The 14,038-nt window shown below is 38.5% G+C and overlaps 1 protein-coding gene across 1 annotated transcript in view; it reads right to left on the bottom strand.

Annotated features, from left to right (window-relative positions):
• Window positions 1-4,882: 4,882 nt before the first annotated feature.
• Window positions 4,883-14,038, bottom strand: part of DAP (death-associated protein) — a gene marked incomplete at its 5' end in the record, with an annotated part of 44,581 nt that continues 35,425 nt past the window's right edge. Inside the window, 2 exons of the mRNA XM_009074962.1 lie at window positions 4,883-5,002; window positions 7,079-7,121. Coding sequence (XP_009073210.1) covers window positions 4,883-5,002; window positions 7,079-7,121 — 163 coding nt within the window. The remainder of the gene's footprint in view (window positions 5,003-7,078; window positions 7,122-14,038) is intronic.

Here is a 14,038-nt window from a genome sequence, read left to right as displayed (position 1 = left end):
CAACAGTCACAGAAACAATCATGGATTAGAACAGCTTTTTAAAGGAATGAACCATGAGGTCCACAGAACTCAAACAAGTGGAAGGTTAACCCTCACTGCAGAGCAATACATCACTTCAAAAATTAAATAAAGCTTACAATGAGGTGTACATGACTTTAGAAATAAGGCTTTTTCTTTTTCTTTGTTAACAGCAAGCAAAGTTTTCAGTTAAATACAGTAGGTTCACAAGTAAGCATAAAGCAAGGAGAAAGGTGATGCCTCTCTTCCTTCAGCCCCAAACACTGGCACGCTGGTGCAATTTTCCTCAGAAAGGCATTGAAGGTACCTGTGGTTTCAGTCACATCTCAAACAAAACAAGGTATTTGTTATTTCAGCTGCTGTCAGCATGCAGAGATTAGTGGCTAGCTTTCGCTTTTCATTTTAACTAAATTCTATTTCAAGAACCATTGCTGGTTTAAGAGGGAAGCCAAGTTAGTTGCTGCACTCCCCAGTGCCCTCACTCCTCTGTGTAAGAAAGCAAAGTCACAATCCATCTTAACATGGTATCAGACATCCACTGACACCTGAGACAGCCTACCAATAATGCCTTGTAAAAAGTCATTTTACACACCTTTAGAACATGCTGCTTGTTTCTCAGCCAGAAAGAAGGATAAAAAACATTTTGCTGAACCTGCTTTAGGCATGACAATGTGAGAATATACGACATGTCCTTGCTGATAATTGATATCGAGTTTGCGTCTCATTAACAGCTAACTAATTTATATAATCCTTAAAATAACTGTGGATTACTAATGCTTTTCTTTTTCTAAAGCTATGAGTGGCCTACAGAATGCCAGCCACTCAAGTTTTCTAAAAATACCCCCAATGTAAGCTGGACAGCAGAGATTATATTACAGGGCATCTTTCAAGGTCACTTGCAAGATCTATGCTCGTCATGGCTTTAGTATCTGCATTTCAGTTTTGTCACCTGCAGCATTGGGAGTGTGTTTTGCAAAAAATCATCAGCATCCATGAATGCCTGTCAGATCCAAATGGCAATAAATTACATTCTCAGGAAAAGGTATCATATTTTTTTCTCACCTCTGATCAGCATTCTGAAGGGAAGGGAAACAGTCTTTGCAGCAGAAATTACTTCTTTGTTCATGGAGCGCTTTGTCAAATACAATGCATTCCACCTCTCCTCTCAGGCTTTCTATCTAAATACTAGTGCTTCCATTTTATGAAAAGATTCAAAAAACAGTATACGCTAGATGCAGTCTCTTCTCTGATGGGGGGGGTGAGGAAAATCAAGAAATGCACATTCTTGAAGGAGATCCAAAACCGCAGTGACAAGCAAAATACAAACTTCCACCTTCCTCAGAAATTACCTTTACTTATGTCATAGAATCTAATCATGTCCAGCACTTACCAAAGGTTACAGCTACAATGCAGATTTACTTTACCCATCTGTTGAAGAAATCCAGTGAAGATTTACCACTGTAGACTTGACTTAGTTTCTTCTCATCAAGGCTCCTCCAGTCACTATGATCTGCATCCTTCTTTTACTGACAGAGCAAATAATGTTAGCTGTAGCCAGTTATACTTATGTGCCTTTGTCTTGTGAGGGAAGAGGTTTGTGTGCAAAGAATTTAAACTAAAACAGAGATTTGTCTTCCTAATTCTTTACGTCGTTTCAGCATCTAACAGCAACATCATCTGTTCTAAAAGTAACTGTATCCATACTGACATCCCCATGTTTTCTAAAATGCAATTATGTGTATTAATCCAATATCTTAAGGCACTAGCCTAGACTCAAATTGATGCCCAAAGTATCAGAAAGCTTCCAGAAACACTGCAGCCATTTCTCCAAATTCTTCTGTGAACCACTTGTGTTATGGCATGCATTAAGTAATGTTAACTGGAGCTTGTCACCTCTTCTGATTACAATACTTTCTTTCTCTGAAAGAAGAATTGAAACGCAATGGAAAACGTTAAATTTCATTTCCTTTACCATTTCCTATTACCAGGCTTAGATTCTGTAGCTTTGCAAAGACTAAGCAAGCATCTCCAATTTCATAGTGGAAAACATCAACTCCCATTCTAGCTGGTAGCATCTACTTTTTTATTTTACATGAGTCTGGACTATCCAGAACAGTTCATCCACAGTGTCATAAAACTTCATAATAAATTTCACTGTCTATAAAATGTTGATTAGTTGTGCAGCAGTCTGTAATAAAATCCCATAAATCCCACAAAGCTGCACCCTGTTGATTTACATTGTACTTACAGAAGAAAAGAGAGCCCAATATACAACTTCATGTTTTATTGTTGAATTATTGCCACATTGGCAATTACAGAAAATTTCTTTTGCAGTCATCTCAAGGTAATATCTGAACATCTCCTGTGTTCATATGTTATTGTAACATAATTTTAAAGAATCAATAATCAGCAGTAGGAAATCCAGCTCACCAGTTATGATTCTTTATTTCGAGCAAGGTAATGCTTTGGTAAGGACACCTATGTATAAACATAGATAGCCCCCAATAATATGCTTTTATACAGAGGCATTTTCTAACCATATAGGAATTCCTGCACTCTAAAAGCCACTAAAGCTATCTTAAGAGCCATACTCCATTGAACAAACTTACATATCCATCTAAATAATCAACGTCCAGGTTATTGTCTATATATGCTGTATATTAACAACCAGGAGCAGTCGTTTGTAATTCAAAAACATCTACGTTCCTAACTTTTAGTATTAGAATGGAAATGTGATGTTGCTTTCAGAAGCATTTCTACCAGCTATTACTAGGCATGGAGCACAGTACCCAGCCCCACCTAACCCTGTGCTTCTACACTGAGGTATGTTTAGTTTTCCACTGCAGTCAGTGGAGCCAAGAGTGATCCAGCTCATCCTGAAACACACTTCCCTTTGGTCAAAGACACCATACCTAAACTCTACTGACTGTCTTGACTACACCACCATTGGCTACAGCTGTGGTCTAGACACTACTTCAGATGTGGGCACAACATGAGGGAGAGCTGAATCCCACCCAGCTCCCTCTCAAGCCAGCAGGTACCAGCATTAAGTAGCTGTGATGATCTGCTTCATTGCTGATGCAGCACACTGACAGCGACTGCTTCCTGTCCTGAATCTGCAAACACTCCTGCCAGCAAATTACCTCATGCAGATATTCCATGAGGCTCAACAATGCTACCCTTATGAATGAGTTACTCATGTGTGAATCACTTGTACACTCATAAGCAGCTACAAACAAGGCCTCTGCTGCACTGACATCAGAAACAGAAAGCATATTTTTAAAATTATGCATATTCTAATACAGAATAATTCTTATAAACAGCACTCATTCCTTAAGGCAAGTATGGTTATCTAATTAAATTGGAAATAAGGACTGCAAATACAGATTGTACATCCTTCCTTGGGTGTAGAATAAATATATCCATGCACATAATTTGCAAAACATCATTTCCATTTCAAGCCCTGAAGAGATAGAAATGTCAGGTCCCTCTCACCCACATGAAGTGAGTTATTCCACTTGTGAAATGGGCCGTACTTTCCATTATTTTGTTGCTGTTGTTTTAAATCAGCTACTCAGGAAATTGTTATTTAATCTGAAGAAATTTTTTAAAATAGCATTTTTTAAACTCTCCTGTTTTTCTATACTATATGATTTTAAAACTAGTAAAGCCCCATGTGACCCTAAACTTTAACTGATTTGCCAGGGGAATGTTTGCAGCACTAACTTACTCTTTTGACATTACTAGAAATTTTATAAAGCTACAAGGGTACTAAAGGCTGTATTGTATTTATAGTCAGCTAAAAACATAAGGACACTTAAAAATGTAGGTGGAATGTTTAAAAGATTATGTTCCTGGTTTTTCCAGAGATGAGTTACAGAATCAAAACAGAGCTAATTGATTTTGAACTGAGCGATTGAAAGTTTAATTCTCTGGCCAAAACTAAAACAGTTGCTCTATTTCAAAAGTGACTTTTTCTATTCCCTCATATCACTACTGTCCTTCACAATAAGAAAACTAGAAAAAAAATGTGATGTGCAACAGAGATTGGGTCATAAACATACTTGCTAATGGTATCTCTTAATTTCTAATGGTGATCTTAAACTAAGTTAAAAAAGGTAACAGATTTTTCACCAGTTTAAGCTTCATTCTGGAGGGTCCTGAGCCCCTTCAACTTCCTAGTGGAACTGAGAAATCATCACCTCAAAAATATAGCCTCCAATGAGACCCATGAGATCACAAATTGGTAGCCTACAGTAGCAGTGTTCTTGTAAGTCTGATTTCTCTCCCCTCTCCATACCCAGAGACCTACAGAGGGGAAAACTTCAGCAAGTCAGTGCAAGAGCAAAGGGGTGTAAAGAAGACTCAGCTGTGTTTCAGCCCACTAGAGAAGGTTTTGGGGCCCTTTTATAATCTCCCTAGTTGAAATCAGAGGGCACAGTCATTGGGGTGTAACACTGAAGGCTACAAGGGTTCTACATAATCACTGATTTCTGTCTCAACACACACAACAACCTCCCTCCAGACAGTAAAGGTGCCAGTACAAAAGGGCTATTCTTCCTTACTGACTTAGCATATGAACTACACTAACTATTTGCTATTGCAATGCCACAACTAAAAGTACAAGCTTTATTAGTCATATTATTCATACTGAAGTTTTTACCTTGGTGATAAGAAAATCATATAAAAAAAGCACCCCTGACCAGCAAATACTTAATAGGGAATTTTTCATCTGGGAAAAGAAACAGCATATTATTTTAGAGGTCAATTTTACTGATTTGACAGCGTGAATCCTAAAGGCTTTTCATCTTCTCTTAAAAACTTATTCACTGACAGCAGTTTGGCTGAAATCTTGATGGAGAGCTCATTTGCGAGGCTGGTGGATGTGCTGTTTGACATGTTGTGGATGAGGAAACTTTTCCATAGAAGGATGTGGTTTCTGGTGAGCCACCTGAGCCGCAGCTGGAGGGAAGTCCTTATCACCCTGTTCAAAGAACACACCAGGAACAGTTTAAGTAATCTTAAAGAGTGTACTTTCCAGTTCAAATAAATACAAGTTTTTAAAAATGTGAAAAGCAGATGGAAAGTGTTGCATGCCACTCCACAGCCTCCCTGTACACATCCTTATTTCCATGCTTTTAGCCAACTTCAAAATTTCTCTTATGCAAGTTTCACTTCTTCCAATTACAGACACTATCCTAGAACATAGTAAACTCCAAAGATTCCTATCTTCAGTGCTTACTAGCTCTTTGTGCTAAGTCACCTTCACTGGCTCTGTATGGACAGATCTCCTTTATCTGCTTGGTTTTCAGAAAACCACCCGAAAGAAGTGACTATTTTAAATGTAAGTTAAGGCAGCATGAAAAACTACCTGCACAAGGAAACCTACTGTAGGAATCACAGAATCATAGAATGGCCTGGGTTAGAAGGGACCTTAAAGATTATCTAATTCCAACCTGAACCTTCCACTAAACCAGGTTGCTGGGAGTCCCATCCAACTTGGCCTTAAACACCTCCAGGGTTGGGGCATCCACAACTTCTCTGGGCAACCTGTTTCAGTGCCTCACCACCTCCACAGTGAAGAATTTCCTCCTAATATCTAATCTAAACCTACTCTCTTTCAGTTTGAATGCATTCCTCCTTGTTCCATCACTACATGCTCTTGTAAACAATCCCTCTCCATCTTTCTTGTAGGTACTGGAAGAGAAAGGCCACAATTAGGTGATCCCAAAGCCTTCTCTTTTCCAGCCTGAACAATGTCAGTTCTGTAGGAAGAAAGGCAGGATCTAAAACTACTTTTGAGTCAAATCTTAGGGGTGTCTGGCTTTTAAGCTTAACATGCTCTTTCAACCAGGTCCACTAGTGTTAGCTCTCAAGTGCTGCTGTTGGGCATTCTCAGTTCAGGTGCAATCCTTATGTCACCTATTTACCATTGTCATTTCTAGGGTCAGTCCCATCAGGCTTTCAAAAAGCCACAGGAAACAACTACTATCAGTGCTCGGTGACAATGGAAGGAGAATAGCACTACAACTTCCCTCTTTAGAAACTGGGACAAACATATCACAAGCCAGAAACTCCCTGCATTCCATCAGCTCCCAAGGCAACAACCTTACACAGGGATATTTTGTACAAAGCTGATGTCTCAGATGGCCTGTTTCACACCTGATCCTATTTCAATCTACTCCACATTTTTTTTCTATTCTATTTTTTTTAAATCACTATGTTACCTTGTTACATTTTGCATTTTTTTCTCTATTCCAAGTTGCTTTCAATTTTCAATTGTCTCCTCTTCTCAGACTTGACATTTTCTACCTTTTCTCTCCTGATGCTGCCGATTGCCCATTCCTTATGGGCTAAGGAAAATGGCAACAGCTAACTCTTTCCATCCCCAGGATGTAACACAACCACAGCACCTTACAGTAAACCACACTGCATACCCCAGTGATGTAAGGCCATCATGATACAGGTAACCATTACATAAAGCCATGATAAAAACCCTGTCACAATGCACAAGGCATGAATTACTGATCATATGATTAATGGCTCTAATAATACTAAAGGCTCGAATAATACTAATGATTTAGCTTATGGATTTCCAGGTCCTGCTTGCTGTTAAAATCCAGGGAATAACACCTTGAATCCCCAGTACCTCAAGGCACATATGGCAGATGAAACACATTATCTTCAAACACATATCTTTACAGGCAGGAGTGTTGCTCCTTACCACAGATCAAGCTATAGCAGCAGATTTAACATGCGACTGCTTGCAAAGGAAATGCATGCAGTAGTATCTAGCTTAGATATAAAAAGATGATCCAATAAACTTAAAGTGCTAAAATTCAAAGTAAAACGGTGGAAGTAATTTCAATAAATAATTTCAATTTCAGACAAACCCAAAGAGAATGCTCAAAGGGCCTTAAATGAATATACAGAACATAAAGCCTCTTCTCATAAAAGAGGAAGGGGTATGAAAAAGATTAATTTTGCTCTGATCAGTGATAATTCTGAAAAGCCTACAGTAATTTTTCTATGACTGAAAGAAATGTAATGATAATCTTACCCTAGCAATGACACCAGAGATGAACACCGCTGGTTTAGGTGGACTGAAAAAAAAAAAGAGGGATTATTTGTACCAGTTATTTAGAAGGTAAAAGTGAAAAGTATGTCACACATGCAACACAAAAAAATAAGTGGCATTTTTTGCAATTAACGAATGTTTCAAACAGACAAGACCATTTTCCTCTTCACATGACTCTTGCCTTACTAGTACTTACTGCAGACAAAAACAGACCTCTAGGTTTTGGCTGCTATTACTTCACATTGATTGTGACAGCAGTAAAAGGCTAGTCCAACAACACTTTCTTACTTAAAGCTCAGAGTCTTTGTTTGCATTGGTTTCTTAATCCTCAAATTTTACATATAACCTGCCAGCAGTACTTTTAGTGTATTTGCATTGCACAATGAAAACCATAGCTGGACTAAACTTACTGCTGTGTTAGAGAATAAAATAAATTTCAAGTCTGCGTCTGTCAATCAAATGAATTAGGATTCTGAGTCTGAGAAGAAACAACACTCAGTACTTTGAAACAGATTTTCAAGCAGATTTTTACTACCCTATTATAAGAAGAATTGTATCTTCAATAAATATCAAAAAAATAAGGCAAAGTCTGCCCAGCTTTTCCATTTGCAGACCTCTATCCATGCCAATAGGAACAGACTCTCCACAGGCAGCATTTGACTCTGAAGCTTTGTCAACAGGAACAATTGGTTTCCCTGGATAACCAGTCTACTGAACTGATAACCTCTATGTGGAGGCCACAGTTAGAGCCACATCCAACCATTGACCCTGGTGGGCATTGCCAGTGTGTGAACTATAGAAACTCAGCAGCTTCAGCGATCTCTGGAGCAGGTAAAACCATACATCTGCATGGAGTCTGCAGAAGGGTCAAGACCTGGAGCTCCAGAAAATCTCCACAACAGAGGTAATTCTTCTGCAAGAAAACCATGTCACTGGAGGCACTGCAAAGGGAAGGAGAGTGCAGAGGTAAAGGTGCACATCCCTCTGAGCATGCCTGGGACTGAGGCTTCAGAGCAGGTGGTTCATTAACCTGCAGCACAAAAAGGGTCCTACCCTGTGATGTTACGGCTCACAAGGTTGGAACAACACAAAGAAAACACAAATCAAATGATTTATTAGAGGAATGATAGTGATCATTATGATGCACTTTACAACTACACAGCTTGTAAAAATTTATTAACTCAATGTTATGTGAAGTTAAGATAACAAGCAACAGTATTAGACCTTGATATAATGAACTCATAAACATTGCCTGAGCCCTGTTTAAGTCACAGTATTGCTATGCAGTCTCTGAACACCTGGTTATTTAACAAGGCTCATTGTTCCTTCTAGAAATTTTTTAAAAGTCAGAAAGAAAAAGACAGGATTAGAAGAAGGGGGAAAGAAAGGGAGTTCTGCTCTAAAATACCTCCATTAAAGAGTAACAGTGATATTTCCTGTAGTCAGAACTAATATTTTGATGGCTGTATTAGACTTCTTCAGTCTAATTTTCTGTCAGTACAAACTAATAACAAGCAAAGACCCATAGCAAAACACTCCCATTTTATCCTAATTGCACTGAGCCAATTAGTATGCATGAGGCTTCCTGGACGCTGAGTAACAAACTCAAAGAAATAATTCTGAGAAAACACAGACGTACTGCAGTGGCTCAAGGTACCATTCACAAACTAACACCATGACATTATAAAGGAAATGAACAGTAAATGGAAAAAAAATAAATGTGTGGCAAGTTATCATTTGACTCTACATGGAATCTGCCTTTAGTCACAGTCAGAGAAACAGTTATTTGCTTGACATTTCGTTATTAATGATACTGGATGGTGAGAAAGTCAAATCAGATGGATTTTCTTCTTATATTCTTACCATGACCTTTCAGTGTTCATTATGCTTGGATGACGCATGAAATTCAAATCAACATTTCCCCAAAAGAGCCTGTATTTGCTGAATGTGCCATGACTTGTTTGCTGACCACCAGACTGTATTATCTTCTGTTTCGTACTTCTTGCTTTAAAAATAACTGCACTGTTCCATGGCTTTGGCCAAAAATGACAACCAGAAGGAATCTCTTGCGTAATGGTCTCAGGAACTAGGCTGAAGATCCTTTAAAGATCATTTTCAGTTAAACTAAAATCCAGTCTGAGATTTATGTTTCAGGTAGTACCACAGATGCAGCTAGCACATTTTTATAAAGACAAAAATCAGCAATACCATTTTCCTGACATAAACAATAATCTTCAGAAATAAAGCATTTATCTTGAACTCTATCACAAAATAACACATTTGGCCTTGTCTGTATGCAATCAGTTCTGGAATCATCTTCAGCTGTGCTGTCTTAGGAACAGGACACTGAGTAGGACTATCCCATGGGTGTGTGGTAGGCACCAGAACACCTCACACCAACTCACCTAGGGTTCATGCGAAACATTTTAGAACAATGCTGACACACAAGGAACAGCCTAATAGGAAATAAGAGTTGCAAAAATGTATCTACTCCCACAGGAGTCTGGAACAGACTTCTCCTTGACTTTCACCCTTGTTTGTCCTCTCCATGATTTTTTGACCGGACTGTTCTTGCTTTATGCTGGATTTCCAGCTTTTAAATGGAAGAAATAATCGGAATTCTGACTTGTCTTCCAGCTTAAGTGCCCCTACTCTCCATCCATGAAGATCTTTTACAGAAATCCTGGCATTCATTTCTGGCTGACCTGAGTTTCCACACTCAGATGTGGTGCGCACTGTAATGAGGCTTCACCTCTCTACTTAACTCATTACACAGGCAAAATGCTTCGCTCCTACGTAAGACACACCAGCCTAATAGGAAGCTCATTTCCATACATTAATTATTCTTTAGCAGAGAAAAAGACAGAAAGCTGGCCAGAAATAAGAATGACTGAGCGTGTCGGTATTTATGTTCTATGTCAAAGCCACTGGTTTTCCTCCCATTTTTACCAGATTACATTGTTCCAGAAAAGAACTTTGAAAATTTAATATTATTCATTATCTTTGATGATCTATAGAACCAGAATCAGGCCAGAGCATATATAATCACACATCTATACTAATGAAGAATTCAACGGATTGGAGAAAGGCCTGGATAATCAGTCACTGATTCATGCTTTAATTTCATTCTTAATGAGAGAAATCTTTCCACAGATGAACTTTGTCACAATAAATTCAATCTCTGCTGCCAGACTCCCAAACCATTGGCTTTTGTGGACCCAAATTAGCTGCCAGGACTGTAAGTCCATAATTGCACTCTGGGACATCTACTGGGATTGCAGTGTTGCAGCATCACTCATTATCTTTTCCAAGAACCTCCCGAAAATAGAAACAAAAATGGAGAATAGGCACAGGCTATCATCACCACATTTGTGAAACACTTTCGAGTGCTTTAAATTCTATTGGTGTTTTATGCAAAGCACAACCTACATTTCCAGTATTTTGTAAGCTGTGATGGTTGCTCTGAGGATATACTTAATCTGATGAAAATCGGTTTGACAGATGTTGTTTTGAAGACACAGCATTCCTTTGTCTAGGCATTAGTAAACAAGAAAGCAAAAAAAGTTATTACTTTCTGACAAAAACTGATTTTGTTTATACATATATTGCTTTACAGCAATTTAATGCACACATTTATTTAAAGTTAATTAATAGCCACAGCTGATACTGTGTAAAGAACACAGTGGTGTTTGCCAAGACTGCTTAGTGTTTGTGTCAATGCTTTCAGAGTAAATCCTTATTTTATTATAACATATGGAGAAAAAGAACACATCTGTCAAGATCTGAGCATTCAGAGAACTTACCCTGATTTTACATGTGCAGTGCTGCACCTGTTTAACATCAGATTCTCTACTGATTTCATTTATCCTGTCTGTATTCAAATAAAATAAAGATTTCGATTATTTCATAATACTTAGCTTAAATAAGATCTTCATCTGACATGGCAAGTAAATCACAAAGAAGATGAAATACTTGAAAAGATCATTAACTAGATGAAATGAGGCATTAATAATACTAAAATCTTATGCCTTCACCTTAGAGTGATTGGTTGAACAGAAGTATGACAGACATACTGTAAAGACAAACACAGCGACATTGGAATTACTGTGAATTCTCCTGCAGGCCACAGAACACACGTAGGGCAGATGAGTATTTATCCAGCTCCATTAAAATACAGAAGATGAATAAATTAGTATTCTAATTTAGCAGGGAGTTTTGTAGTTAACTGTACCTATCTCTCTCTAAATGTGGTGAATGTGCACACATGTGCAGAGGCTATGCAGGTATTCATACCCAGATTACAGATTCCCAGGTGTTTCAGAGTGGGCCCAAATGCAGAACAAAGCAGAGCACATTCCCACAGCTGTGCAGGGGATGAACACCTGCAGCCACTCTACCATTTGCAGCACCTAAATTGCCTACTGCACCATTACCTGATGGGACAGATCAACCATTTGCAGCACCTAAATTGCCTACTACACTATTACCTGATGGGACAGATCGGATTCATGCTGGTTTCCAGCAGCAGTTTGAATAGCAGATTCAATCTGCTGGAGGAAGAACTGTGAGCATTGCTCACAGTGCAATCCAAAACAAAGGGCTATGTTTAGAATTGCCAAACCAGGAAACAGACCCATGCATAGGCACTGTTCCTTTCCACGTGAACTACAAAAGCTGTTGAAATGGGAAATGGGTCTTACTGCACCCAGACAGTGTAGAAGACAAGTTCTCCATATACACTGGTGATCAGAAGAATCAAAGCCACAAGCCAAGGCAAATAAAGAATGAGAAAAAGCAGTGGTCAAAACAATACCTCACAGTATACCTCAATTAAAATACTGTATTCAGGCCAGGAACACCGTAAGTGAAGAACTAGAGCAGAAATAAAGATGGAAAAAAATAGCTGAGAGAACGTGGAGAGCCTTCTGCAAAAGGATAAAGTTAAGAACTATTTGCATACAGTATACAAAGGAGTGGAAAATATTACTCTCATGTACCTTCTTTACAGTGTAAGTAGAAAGCAACACTTACAGAAGACACACATTTAAAACTCATTATAGGAGATACCTTTAAAATACCATAGAATTAAATGCAGAACCTTCTGCAAATAAGGCATCAATCTCAAAATTCCCATTATGCCAACGTTTAAAACAGGCCAGCCTACTTAAAAAATATTTTTTTTGTCAAAATAGGTTAAAAAAAGGTAAATCATTAAAAGGGCATTAAACTAATCTTCCAAATTGGAATCATTCATGTTTGTCTTTTCATACTCATGGGAACTGATGGTATGTGAGCCTGGCAAACAGATATATGGAATATACAAATAATAGCATGATGTGTTTTTCAGAGTCTTTGGAACCACGAATCATGATATCATTTTTAACTACCAAAGAGTAACACTGGAGTCTGTAATTTGGTGTTTCTTTGTTTTAATCAAATCATCCAGTGGCATGCACTGAAACTCACAGTTGGCCTCCTGCAGTGGAAAGCACAGATGAAATACCTGTGACAGGCACAAAGAAAGCAAAGGAGAAATTCCTGCAAACCAAAGAGGTACCAGTGCAGAACCTGGAACAGCGCCCAACTCCCTGACCCACCAGGCAAAGGCAGCACACCCAGACAGCACATCCCTTGCCCCTCCAGCACCCCAGAACAGCAGGGGCTTGAAAAACAAGCATAACCTTCCACTGAGCAGCTTGGCCTTTATTTCCCTGCTCATTTCCAAATAAACATCATTCACTTGCCTTACAATTTGCTAAGGCAAGCAAAATGGAAAACATTTAGGAAATAGTATGATCTGCAGTCACTCGTTGATCCCTCGACTGTTCCCTAATGAGAACAAGTTTTGCAATTTTCTGCCTTGTCCTGGCATGATATCCACTCCATGAACAGAAAGTTCCCCAAGTGTTCTGAGCAGAATTTCATTTTCAGTGAACAAAACTTCAGACTTTAATCCTGACCTTCTATTTCCGAAATTAAAAGCATTGTGGCCAGTTGTTCAAACCACCCACCTTAATCTTCAAGGTTGTTTGGGAATTCATATTTTCTGGTTATGAAACATGAAAGCTAACTAGTCATAGTTTCAGTCTAATGCCTCTTTAAAGATGTCCAGATACTTCTTTATAGGGGTGCTTATTTGAATTTACATGCCTTTGATGCCTTTGATTTTGGCATTGTCTACAAAAATAAATTCCAATATGATTAAAACCACACTGAGATGATTAAAACCACATTTCTCAGCAACAGAATAAAACTAACAAGCACAGTGCTCATCAGCTTGCCTGAAATACTTTCCCGTCGGTTATAATACATTTAGGTTATTAATTTTCTGAACAGAAAAGTAATAATTAGTCTGACTGACTACCAGAGGGAAATATTTTAGCTGATCGCATGGGGACATACAGTATCTTATATTCTATGATTATTTATCCTGTTGAGGTCATTTATTTATCTGACAGAGCTTTCAGATCTTTAAGATCATCCACAGGATGGCACTGTTGAACCTCTGAGCCTCGTGTACAGTACGTAGGGACAACCTCAAAGCAATCCAGGTGCTGCAGCAAATACTAGACCAAGTGAAAAGCAGTACCTCCCCCGATGCCAAATCTGGATGAAATGTAGTATCTACACACACACACAGAATTCATACACATACCTACAGACACTACTTTTGGAAAACAACTTTCTTGTCCTCGGATATCAGACTGTGCTCTGATACGTCACATGAGATATCTTCCAGTCTGCTCAATTGCTCCTTGTATTATGCAGGCAAAATTAATGCAAGTTTACAGGAAGAACTCAATGCCCTATTAGGAAATTTTAATTACTATTTGTTTTGCTATTCACATACAAGCAAATCGGGTGTCCTCATCTTTTAATGAGGTGGTAAATCACTGGCCATTACATTTAATAGCAACTGATTGACATTCATTGTTCTTACAT

This window comes from Acanthisitta chloris, unplaced genomic scaffold (assembly GCF_000695815.1).
Source record: "Acanthisitta chloris isolate BGI_N310 unplaced genomic scaffold, ASM69581v1 scaffold20755, whole genome shotgun sequence".
NCBI classification, from domain to species: domain Eukaryota; kingdom Metazoa; phylum Chordata; class Aves; order Passeriformes; family Acanthisittidae; genus Acanthisitta; species Acanthisitta chloris.
The sequence above is the reverse complement of the archived record's forward strand: the minus strand, read 5'-3'. Positions and strand labels throughout refer to the sequence as shown.